At 41.3% G+C, this 11714-nt stretch overlaps 2 protein-coding genes across 6 annotated transcripts in view; both read right to left on the bottom strand.

The window, feature by feature from the left end:
* Positions 1 to 1838: 1838 nt before the first annotated feature.
* Positions 1839 to 6198, bottom strand: nutf2 (nuclear transport factor 2). Of its 3 annotated transcripts, XR_004614174.1 has the most exons (6): positions 6107 to 6198; positions 4044 to 4163; positions 3499 to 3570; positions 3071 to 3169; positions 2476 to 2793; positions 1839 to 2024 (listed from the first exon to the last, which is right to left on the bottom strand). XR_004614174.1 is itself a non-coding variant. In XM_034588661.1 (5 exons), the coding sequence occupies exons 2-5, from the start codon at positions 4140 to 4142 to the stop codon at positions 2680 to 2682; spliced, it is 384 nt and encodes a 127-aa protein (XP_034444552.1). In that variant the 5' UTR covers positions 4143 to 4163; positions 6107 to 6198; the 3' UTR covers positions 1839 to 2679. The 3 variants fall into 3 exon arrangements, 2 of the variants coding, with proteins under 2 accessions (XP_034444552.1, XP_034444553.1); XM_034588661.1 differs by having other exon boundaries at positions 1839 to 2793; XM_034588662.1 differs by having other exon boundaries at positions 1839 to 2793; positions 4083 to 4163; positions 6107 to 6194.
* A 588-nt stretch (positions 6199 to 6786) lies between these two features.
* The window catches only part of tsnaxip1 (translin-associated factor X interacting protein 1), a 20092-nt gene continuing 15164 nt past the window's right edge, over positions 6787 to 11714 (bottom strand). For 2 of the 3 annotated variants that reach the window (XM_034587864.1, XM_034587862.1), the window contains exons 2-11: positions 11237 to 11318; positions 10792 to 10932; positions 10586 to 10679; positions 10117 to 10313; positions 9752 to 9893; positions 9148 to 9314; positions 8918 to 9031; positions 8753 to 8835; positions 8100 to 8223; positions 6787 to 7739 (exon numbers count right to left, since the gene is read on the bottom strand). In XM_034587864.1, the coding sequence (XP_034443755.1) occupies positions 7650 to 7739; positions 8100 to 8223; positions 8753 to 8835; positions 8918 to 9031; positions 9148 to 9314; positions 9752 to 9893; positions 10117 to 10313; positions 10586 to 10679; positions 10792 to 10872 (1092 nt within the window). In that variant the 5' untranslated portion in view covers positions 10873 to 10932; positions 11237 to 11318 and the 3' untranslated portion in view covers positions 6787 to 7649. The remainder of the gene's footprint in view (positions 7740 to 8099; positions 8224 to 8752; positions 8836 to 8917; positions 9032 to 9147; positions 9315 to 9751; positions 9894 to 10116; positions 10314 to 10585; positions 10680 to 10791; positions 10933 to 11236; positions 11319 to 11714) is intronic. The other variant, XM_034587863.1, reaches the window with a different exon arrangement.

The raw sequence follows: 11714 nt of genomic DNA, 5'->3' as shown, positions 1-11714 counted from the left end.
TAAATTGTGATTTTATTATGTCATCAGATTCAACCACTTGGTTTCACGTCAATTGTTATATATTAATTATTTATGTGTTTATTTATTATATGTCCTTGGGTGTCCAAAAAGGTCCAATGAAATATAAATTATTGTTATTATTAATATTATTATTATTCACCCCTTGTTATATTCATCAGCAGCTTCATAACTTACAACTGTAGGTTTTTTAATTTGTTTTATGTCTCTAAATATCTATTAAAACATGTCAGATCAAACCATTGAGGTCCCATTATTTAAAGCCCACAAGATTGCAATAATAAACAACTAAATGACCGGAATCTTTTATTTCAAACATGTAATTTATGATATTAGATATCATACAAACAAGTGAAACATTTAAAAGCTTAATTGTTTAATCTACATATTCGAAAAGGAGTAAGAACAAATACAACATAATAGTATTATGACAATAACGATTACACGAATAAGTTCAGAAATACAAAATGAAGGATTATTGAACTGTAATTCTTTTTAATTTGTCATTTATGATGTAACACTACCAATCAAATATGAGTTCATCTTTATTTTTTTGTTGAAACTGTTAAAGATGTGTTCAATAATTGTGTGACCATTTTAAAGGTTTCACTTTGTGGTGCTGTGGAGCTGCATTGCACCACACCAAGAGGAGTGGGTTTATTTGCATGGCTTCTCATTGGTTTGAATGAGGGTGGCCAAAATAATAGAGGCATCTGTCTTTATAATGTAATGCAGCTCACGCAGCACCACAACCTGCCTCCTCTAAATGATCATGTAGTTGAATTAACACCTGCCTAGCTTCTAAGTCAAGAGCACATCAGGTGACTGGCTGCTGCTTGTTCCAGACGTGCAGGTGTCTGGCGTCCTCCCCTCAGTGTTTGTGATCGCACACAACTTATGATACAATCTTCACAGCGAAGTCAGTGAACAAACCAATGAGCAAATCACTGCTGCACCTCGAGAAGGAAATAGAGTTCAAATGAACAGATGAATACCAGCTGTTCCAACACATGAATCATACGGATGCCAACAGTATGACATCATATGCTCAGTACGATGAGATCTTTGACTGGTCACACAGTCTGTTGTAGCACCTTTGAGGGACTGCTTTGGTTCCACTTGAAGTTGTGTGACATTCACAAAAGCAAAATAGTGTAACATGGCAACAATATACAAGGTAAATTATCTTTTCTTTTTTTCCAGTGGCTGGGTGTATATTCATTTGACTTTTTTTCTATCAATTAGATCACAAAACATTTAAACCAGCTGATCTCTGGTAGTTTGGTCCCCCAACAATCTGCAAAAAGCAATAGTATACTGATTTGTACTTTAAGAAGGCAGATGATGCTTATTTACTTATTCTTTCCTCTAACGTGTTATCTATGTTTTATATGAATATAAAAGCTATAAAATGGTAAAAAGCCCAAAGTCTGTGGTAAAGGCATCTCCCTTCCCCCACAGAAAACACTTAAGCTCCAGAAACACCTCGTCAGTAGTACTGGCCATACTTCCCATACCATTGTGATGTCACATTTGCATAATGCACACCTAGCGGCTAGTCTGGCACGACCCCTAACAAAGCCAGGTTTAGCAACAGTGGAGGCCGACATAAGAGGAGCTGCAGCAATGGACAGTATGAAGAAAGTGATGTGTTTTCTGAACATTAGAGCATGTACATCTTTTCAAGTAATAACCATACTTGTTTATGAACCTGAATATGAGCAGTGTCTGCTTTAAAGTCAACACTTGTACGAGGAGTCGCTGTGGAGACCGACTGGGAAAACAATTAGTCAAAGAGAATGATACAGAGACAAATCCACAAGCATTAAGAAAAAAAGTCCAGGTTTTATTGTGTATCGTGGCTGTAGTCCATGCCAGACGTGTGAGAAAGTCTGAGGTTGACAGAGGCAGAGAGAGATAGAAAGAGAGAGTATGTAAGATCAGAGCATATCACACAGCAGGGTCAAACTTTGTCCTCCATGATTCTTTGGTTGCGAGGGAAAAACCTGGAGTGAATCATGGCAAAGTTAACAATGAATTAAAAGAATATTAAAATCAGTCAAATGCACTAAGGCAAGCTAAAGTCAATGCACAAGTGTCATCTAAAAACAAATTATAACACAAGTCAGAAGTGAAGATGAAGCTGACTCTGGACCTGAACATGGATCTACAAACCAGTCAACAACAGTGCTACCAGAACTGAGGTGACAGCAGTGGAGTCAACAGTAGAACGGGTTAGAATGGAGTAACGAAGGGAAGGGAGCCGAGCAGAGGATGCGTTAATGGCGTCGGTCAGCTGTTTTGTCTTTCTGGTGGCTGGAGTGTAGATATTGTAATGAGGGTCTCCCAGCGTCATGCAGATCAGCAGAGTGGCAGACTGGGACGTCTGATTGGTCGGCCGGCTCTCAGGAACAAACACTTTGCAGTTCTACTGGCTGGGGTGGTCTGAAAACCCACCGGGATGAGGTTCAGTGATTGACATCGAAACTTCGGTGTTTGCTTGTTTTTCCAGACAGGCGTAAATAAGACAGCAGGAGAGGGGGGACGAGTTTTCCGTCTTCTCTCCATCCTCGACTCCTCCCTCCCCACCGTCCATCCATCCATACTTCGCTCAGTGCCCTTCCCTTTGGCCGCCCCTGCCCACCAGAGCGGGGAGCGGGCCTAGCCAAAGTTGTGAATGGCCAGCCTGAACATGTCATTGGTGCACACCCATGCATCGTTAATGTTCTTGAGGATGAAACTCTGATGGAATCCCATGATGGGGTCTTCGTCAGCCTGCAGCCAAACACACAGAAGAGGTTCAGGACAAAGACTGAGATGGAGGCGGCATCACATGGACACTAAAGTAGTTTCTCTCTGCATGTTTTAAATCCAACTCAGTGAAATAAATAGAAGCAGGGATTGACATTGAAAGGCAAAATGTTACGTTACTGCATTTAACAGTTTCCAATACTCTCACTTGCATTATATAGACCTCCATCAAACAAACAAGGAACAATACATCTTATTATGTTCTTGATCTGAATAAAGCATGAATGACTGTGCTTCTTACTTTTAGCTGTCCTACAACCATACTCAAGATGCAGCAGTCTGGAGTGGGCTGGTGATCTTGCGCTGTTATACTATGCGCTATTTTTGTGAAGGGGAGGCTCTGTCAAAAAACACATACACACACACACACAGGTAAGAGAAAGATTAATTCAGGAATTAATTATTGTTACAAGATAATAAATTAAAAAAAGAACAGACATCAAAACATTTGCCCAAGAATCACCTCATTTATCTGTAACTATTTCATCAGTAAAGCTAAAACAGAAAAAGTAGCATGATCGTCACTGAACTCACAAACACATGGGAGTGTCCACATACATGTTCGTTACCGACTGCTGTTTGTATCCACAGATGTTACAGTAAAAGGTTCGGGGTCACCCACCACCTGTTACCTCTGTATAAAGCAATGAGTTACTAAATCAAACTCACTGAGAGTTTCTCGACAATTGCTCTTTTCCCCTGGAACTGTTGTCCTTCCCACGTAAGGCATGATGCATCTATCTGTGTGGAGGAGAAACAAAGTGGTTATTAGGTTACTAACCTGGAATGAGTTAAATTAAGTAAAAAAAACCTGCCAACAGTCAATGCAACATCGCAGTTAGACATACGTTATCAGGTGTTTAGCACTGTTGACGTCCTTGCTCCTCGATCTCTGCTTTGGCAGCTGCAACAGTCTTACGTTTCTTATAATTTTTTTAACGTGTATCAAATATTTATAATAGGTTGTTCAGGGAAAAAAACAATTTAATTAAAGACAACATAATGCCTGCAGTTTTTCGGCCTAGTTTACATTTTGTAAATGTTATGTTGTTATGTTTACGTTGTTGTTAACACAGACAACTCTGAATCTGAATCTGACTTGCACTCAGCAGGAGCACCTGCTAGATGTCATTCCCCAAACCTCTGCAAACGCAGCCCATCCCTATGATGAGACGTCTCGTAACTCAACAAAAACATGGTTCTGTTACACTCACATATATGCATCCAAGTTGTGTTCTGTCAGAGTCAAACACCTGGTAATAGTGCTGCACGAAGCTGGAACCTATCTGCTCCCACGGAGGCTGGTCCACCATCCTGAATCACCCTGCAACACACTGGGAAGATGGGGAGATAGAAGGGGACGGGGTTAGAGAGACGGTGGGAGCCAGAGAGAAATAAACAAAACGTGGGTGGAAAATTAAAGTGTGAAAACGATCATATGTTACAATCTCTTCTAGTCAAAATATACAGAGGCTATAACCCTAAAGTAAAGGGGCTTTTTCCCCAGAGTTTAATTTTAAACAATAAATTGAGTAGAAACAGATACAATGCACGCAGCGCTTTATTGACCAAGTTCGTTCTACTCCTTCCCTGTCACACCGTCTGGCTGATGAGTCAAACCTGCCGAGCACCACGGCAACCACATGATAACGTTCCTCTGGTGAGTAGTGAGTCTACTGCAAAGCCACAATGTGGGCACCGTGAACAGCCCTCATGCCCTGTATATGTCGCTTCTATTGCAACAGACTACAAAGTTAACCAGACTTTATTTATACAGGACTTTTTCATACAATCAAAATGTAACACAAAGTGCCTCACAAAAAAAACACCTCCCCCAGACACACACTGACACACACACACACACACAAAGCTAGGGCTTAACAGAGCCCTAAGAAATGAAGACGCTCTGTGAAAACAGGGACTGAGGAAACGCTAACTCATCAGTTTGCAATGAGTTAACACTAGAGGCAGTATTTTTTTTTAAAGACACACAAAAAAGCAAAATAGAAAATAAATTAGAAATAATTTAAAGAAATACATAAAGAGGATAAAACACAAAAATCCTAATATAAAAAGGAATATATTAGATATATTAAATCTACTATTACTATTGTTGTTATAGTATTATTATTTTATTATTTTAGTAGTATTAGTGGCTCCAGTCCCAGATGGATGGAATTAATCTACTATTATTGCTATTATAGTATTAATATATTACTATAGTTGTAGTAGTAGTCCCTGATGACCATAAAAGTACAAGTGGTATAGATAATAGATGGAATTAATCTACTATTGTTATCAGTGTTATTATTATATTATTAGCCAGAGAGAGTAAGTAAAATGAAACTAATAAAACAGTGTAAAAGAACATAAAATAAGCTAATTTAAAAGTATAAACCAAACAGTAAAAACCGGTTAAAATATAAATACATGTAACTTTAAAGTTCTGCACACTTTCCACACATATTTATGTTGCTGTGTCATTATAAAAACACACACATGAAAGAAGCCCTGAAGCATTAGAAACATTACATGTGCCTCAGGGACCGTCTGACAGTTACTGGCAGATTCCTCCAGCTCAGGGAAATAACCAATAACCCTCAGGTTTTAATACTCGAGGGAGTAATAACCACAACAAGGCGACCCTGATGCCCCCGGTGCCCATGTCCCAGTTTAACCGAGGCCTCCCAGTGACAACACGGGTCATGTGCTCTCATTAAAGCCGCCACAGTTGTTTCTGAGCTCCCAAACTGGAGGAAAAAGCCAAACAACACAGTGTAAGTATCAGCCCACGTTAGGTTCGAGGCCCGGGGGAGTGAAATACAATCACATTTAGTGAGGTTGATACATGTAGAAGCTCATTTCAGCAGCTAACTGGCTAATATTAGCTCGTGAGCTGTCTTGTTTTGCTAACTTAGCCTGGTTTAAATCCCGAGTTATTCCCGTGTTAGCCTCCATTTACATGGTATTTCTTGAGGCGGACACGCGGGCCGCTTGCCTGACGCCGGCCCGTGCGCTGGTTGCTAAAAATACCCCGTCTCCTCCAAGTGCCTCCTGCGGGCCCGCGGACACGGCTCTCCGGAGCCCGCAGACAGCTCCCCTACATAGGCGTGCCCGACGCTCGCCCCGACCCGGGCCGGAGCAGCGCAACTAACCCCGGGGACCCCGCTGTCCGGGTCCAGGCGTGGGGCCGAAGCAGCGGGCTCGGTTTCCACACATGTTTCCATTCACTGCTCCACACGAGCGCTCCCTGGAAACAAGAGATACGAGCTCTCACCTCTCAGCTCCGCCGAGGCCGCCGGCTGCAGATAGAGCGAGTCCGCTGCCGGGACGTGCCCGGCGTCAGGCGCGGGGCATTGTGGGGGCTGGAGTCCTTACGCGTCACTCGGTTGTTTACATTCGTTTGTAGTTTGTTTCTAGTTCTTTCTGCAGGTGCAAGTATTATTATTATTACATTATTATAGTAATATCATAATATTAGTAGTAGTAGTGGCTCCAGCATAGTCCTGTTGTTGTGTACAGACTTTTTTGAAGAAGATAAAGTTTGTGGATGTCATTGCATCATTTACTTTAAATTATAATTAGAAAATTATACTAATTTCAACACCAACAGGTTTCCAGAATCACTTTCCCACTACCTCTAGATTATCTGAACGTTTTTCACAGGGCCTCTATCAAATAATTAAAAATTGAAAACAAAAATCTGTTAACTCATCAACAATAGTGATCATTTACATTTTTTTTATTATGAGGCTCCCTCTTCTGCATTTTAAAAACATTTTTGTTCAGTACCTTTGTATCCAAGTGCTGAAAAACACAGTCAACTGGACTTGGGGGAGTCCCAGGTATTTAACTGGTAGGGTCGTTGAGGTTACCTGAGAGGCTGGTTTCACTGGGGGTGTCTCAAACCTCCTCCTCTGTTCAGAGATGGTTTTTCTAGTTTGACGTAGATGGCTTCCTTCATTCCTCTTTCAAACCACTTGTCTTTCCTGGCCAAAATGTGGATATTGTTGTCTTCAAGTGAATGTCCCTTGTCCTTTTAGATGTAGGTGGACTGCTGGGTCCTGACCTGAGGAGCTGGCTCTTCTGTGCTGTGCTGGGTTGGTTAGTTTCCCCAATGTACAGGTCTGAGCATTCCTCACTATGTTCGACTGCGTTGCTCTGATACTGTCTGGGTGTTTTGTCTTTGGGGAGGACCAGTGTCTGCCTCAGTGTGTTGATAGGCTTGATGTGTACTGGGATGTGGTGTTTTTTTGAAAATCCTCCTGAGTTTTTCAGATTCTCCAGCAACATAAGGGTTCACAACATTGTTCTGTTGATCTTTCTTTTCCTCCCTTTCTGCCCCGTTTCTCCTTTTTGTTGTTTGGACAAAGGCCCAGTTTGGATAACCACATGTTTTAAGTTATTTTTGATATGTGTTAGTTCCTTTTCGTTGCTGTCTGACCTTGTGGGCACAGACTGAGCCCGATGGTGCAGGGTTCGGATAACTGTGCACCACGGAAAACGTACTTCTCTGATGCAGTGACTGTCAAGTGTGGTCTATATTATGTGGTTTTTCATGCGATCTGGGAATGAATGAATAGCTCTCTCTGTTATGTGCAGGTCCAGTTCGTCCATTTTACAAGAAAACTGCACATTTAAAGTCTATTGACAATGTAATGAATAGAGAATAAAGACACAAATATAATTATATTGCAAGATGACCTTTACCAATTCTACAAGGCACATTTGATAGTTATTATATTAATTGGTGAGATTTGGTGTTCTGGTCCCATAACAACAGAGGTGAAGGGCACGAATACAAATATTACAACTTTATATCAGTTGCTGGCTGGAGAACGATTTGATTCAACGTTTTCCTCGGATTGGTCAGGAACTGGAGGTTGTGCTGCCACAACAGATTCTTCAAGCTGTTGGAGAATTAAAGTCGAGAAAGAAACATTTTAGAAAAGGATCGGACAATTTTTTCAAACTACAGACGGGTGACAAATTAAGAGCAAAAGCAACAAGATATCTCTGAAACTGAGTGGATTTCAGAGTTAGAGCTACTAAATGCTGAACAACAGTTAAACACAGTGTTGTATTGTGTGTTTGTGATTTGTAGATATCTCTTTAAGGATGTGCATGTCAGGCTATGGTGTACTACACTGAACTACACTATACTGTACTGTATACGCTAGTAAACATACCACAGCAAATTCCTTGCATGTGTAAACCTACTTGGCAATGAACCCTGACTCTGATTCTGATTAACCTCTGCAGGTACTTACCAAGCTGTGGAGCCTCTGGGAGGAGATGATGTCATTGTTTCTGTCTGCTTCACTTTGAGCCAAGGTCACAAGTTCATTGATTCCCTCATCCGTCTTCAGAGGGAACGCTGTGCTCACGGCTTCCCTACACACAGACAACAAAACAACTCTCTTGAAGAAAACAAATTGGGATCGAGCAAAAGAGAACTGCAACATGCCTATAAACCTATAACTTTGCATTTCCTGTTTTATTTTGACATCATAACATTTCCTGTTATTGCAGTGTGTATTTCTCAGGCACAGTCTGTGCTTCCCACCATCAATCCCCTTTAGTCTGCTCTGCTCATTATTCCCTGCCAGGATATCATAGTCCCCCTCATGTACACATCATGTGTTCATGTTTTTCCTTGTCGAGCCTCTCTCTGTATGACCTTTACTGGCTGTTTTCATTTTTTGGCTCCTTGCCTGTTTTTAAATTACCTGTTCTGGACTGACTTCTTGTACATGGAATTTTGGACTATGGGTAAAGACTTTAATCTATTACCTCTGTGTTCTCTGAATCTGTATGTAGTAGAGATTGTGAAGCCCCTCTGAAGCAGTTTGTAATTTAGGATGGTATGAATATTCTTGACTATAATTGTGTGTGTGCTTTCTTTGCATCTTATTCATGTCACCTGAACTCCTGGACAGTGAGGGTGTCGCTCTCACGCTGGCTGGACTGAATTTGGCTTTGCCCTTTAGACACACTCAAATCCACCTGAGAAAGAAATTGGAGAAACTCAGCTCCATACAAAATCACCACCGCATATTGTGTCCACTTTTGAAGTAAAGTACTGTACCTGCACAGTGGTGGAGTCGAGAGTCTCAACCTGCACGTCACCTCCTTTATGGAGCTCCAGCAAGGTGTCATACTCACTCCTCAGCTGACTAAAGTCACCCTGCAGCGTCTTCAACTAGACAGAAGAAGAAAGAAAAAAGAAAAATCATGGTGACGATTTTATAAATGTTTTAAATTTAAATACTGAATTCTACCGGATTCTGAATTGTATGCAAGTGTACTGTGAGCTACCTGCAGGAGTGTCTGCTTGTGTGTTTGTTCCAGGGTGTCCCAGTTGCGTCGTGGTACAACATCCCAGTACTCTGCCTTCATCCTGGTGAGCTCCTCCTGGGCTGTAGTCAGGTCTCCCCGACATACCCTCAGAGCGAGCTGCAGCTCCTCTGGGTCCTTGGCCTCTTCTTTCAAAGGGGAAACAGATCTCAACATAATATGCTTGTTTTGGGATATTTATAGTTGCATATTTGGTTAAGTCTCTTATTCATAAATTACTAACATAAAATAAATCATTCAGGAAATCAAACTTTCTGCTTGGTATTTAAATGCACTATATTTAAGTACTATATATTTTTAATTGTATTAAAACATTTTAACAGAGTTTAGTCTCACATAGATGAGTCAACATATAAAACTGTAGAAGACATGTCGAAGGTTGATCTTTTTGTTTATTGTAACAAAGTAGATGAAGAGGAAAATCACCCCTGACGCTCGGTGGCTGTCATAAAACCAGTCTACATCTGGTGAGTCTTAACCAGACATTTTAGTCATGGGTTAGTTTCTAAAGAAGTAGAATAGTGTGTACATAAACAGTGATGTCATTTCCTGCTGTATGGCTCACCTGTATTTTCATCTGCAGTGAGCTCCTCCTTCCCAGAAGCTCTTGTTAGGTAACTGAGCTGTCCAATCAGCAACCTGCGGGCGTCACGCTCCTCCCGGTATCGCAGATACTGGTTGGACAGTTCACACTGCAGACGTTCTACCTGGAGAGGAATGGAAGATAGTGGGGTGACTGACGCAAAAGGTTGCTAATCTAAAAAGGAACCTTATGATCTGAACTTTACTTTCATAAAAATGTTTGTACTGACACCAAATTTTTTTTTTTTAATAAATATTTGAAATACAGGAATTTATCTGTAAATTGATCACACCAAGTTGTAAGCCCTTAAAGGTTACGTGACTTAATAAATATATAGAGGTATGTACCACTTGCTGAATGCCCGTTTCTTTCTCCCTCGTGTCCTCAATGTCCCTCTGCAGCTGCTGCTTCTCCCTTTTCAAGGCTCCAATCTCAGCCTGCTCCTCTCCCAAGCGAGCTTGAATCTTCCGCTCACATTCCTCCCTCACCAGCCACAGTTGGGATCGCAGCGGTTCCAGTTCTTGGATTTGATCCTGCTGGTATGCTGAACAGATGCATGATAAAGAATCTATTATTATAATTTATGGGCTGAAGATTATTGACGACAATTTTGACAGTTGATTTATGAAAAAACCCTTGAATAAACTTCTCCAACATAAATATATTTTTTTCATCTTGTAAAGTTGCAAATTGAATCCTTTCAGATTTTGTGGTTGAGAAAAATCACTTCTGAGAACTTGTGGGTTCTTCTAGGGCAATCATTTAGAAAATAAAAATGATTAAAATGATTAGACAGGTTTTTGCAGAGCTACTGACCTAACGTGTTTTCATATTCCTTTTTGATAGCAGACAGAATGGGTTGGTAGGTTTTGAACTCTTTGATGAAACCACCAAAGATATGACGGTAGACCTGTGGCCAAGGTAGATGGAGATATGGAAACAGACAAACAATAATAAATGTGCACTGAACATGGACGTATAGGTTATATTCTCTGGTTGATTTGTGAAAAAAGCCACAGCACCTGTAGCTTCACTTCCTGGTGTTTGGGCTCACTGGGACTGATAGTATGAAGCTCCCTTGTCACATAGCTTTCCATGTGCATCAGCAGTTGGGGCTTTCTCCCTGCGCCTGCATAAATGTGACTGCCGCCTGCAACACACAACTAACATGGCACACGCAAACACACAAAAGACAAGACAGGTGTTTGACTTTACAATGACAGTGAAAAACAATGGTTGGCTGTATTGACTAAAGACAGTGGTTTAGTATATAGGCAGCATGGTTCGACAGTGTCACAGTCCGCCATGAGCTCTCATTCATCCCAGCGTCTGTTGATATTGACTTAATATCTTTGCAGCAATCAAATTACACTTGCCTATTCTTCATACCTACTAACTTAAGATAAGGTAATCTTACTCTGACTGAAATCCTCAGAGCTTAGATGAACCTATTGATAGTTTACTCACCTTTCTCACTGCACTTGCTCCTTCTTGTCCTTCCTCTCGCGTCTGGACAGTGTTATTTTGAACACTGTGGTCATTTGTAAGTCTGAAACAAAAGAACAGGGCTAAGTCAAGATGAACATTGTTAATTTAACGGAGAGACAGTGGCAGCTCGAAGAGGCAGTTCCAGCTGCATTTAAACAGTGTGGCAACCAAAGCAGCTGCCTCCAAACAGTGTGGCAACCAAAGCAGCTGCCTCCAAACAGTGTGGCAACCAAAGCAGCTGCCTCCAAACAGTGTGGCAACCAAAGCAGCTGCCTCCAAACAGTGTGGCAACAAAAGCAGCTGCCTCCAAACAGTGTGGCAACAAAAGCAGTTGCCTCCAAACAGTGTGGCAACAGATGCAGTTGCCTCCAAACAGTGTGGCAACAGATGCAGCTGCCTCCAAACAATGTGGCAACAAAAGCAGTTGCCTCCAAACAGTGTGGCAACAGTGGCAGCT

This window comes from Hippoglossus hippoglossus, chromosome 6 (assembly GCF_009819705.1).
Source record: "Hippoglossus hippoglossus isolate fHipHip1 chromosome 6, fHipHip1.pri, whole genome shotgun sequence".
Taxonomy (NCBI): Eukaryota; Metazoa; Chordata; class Actinopteri; order Pleuronectiformes; family Pleuronectidae; genus Hippoglossus; species Hippoglossus hippoglossus.
Note: the sequence above shows the minus strand (reverse complement) of the source record. Positions and strands in the feature narration are given on the sequence as shown.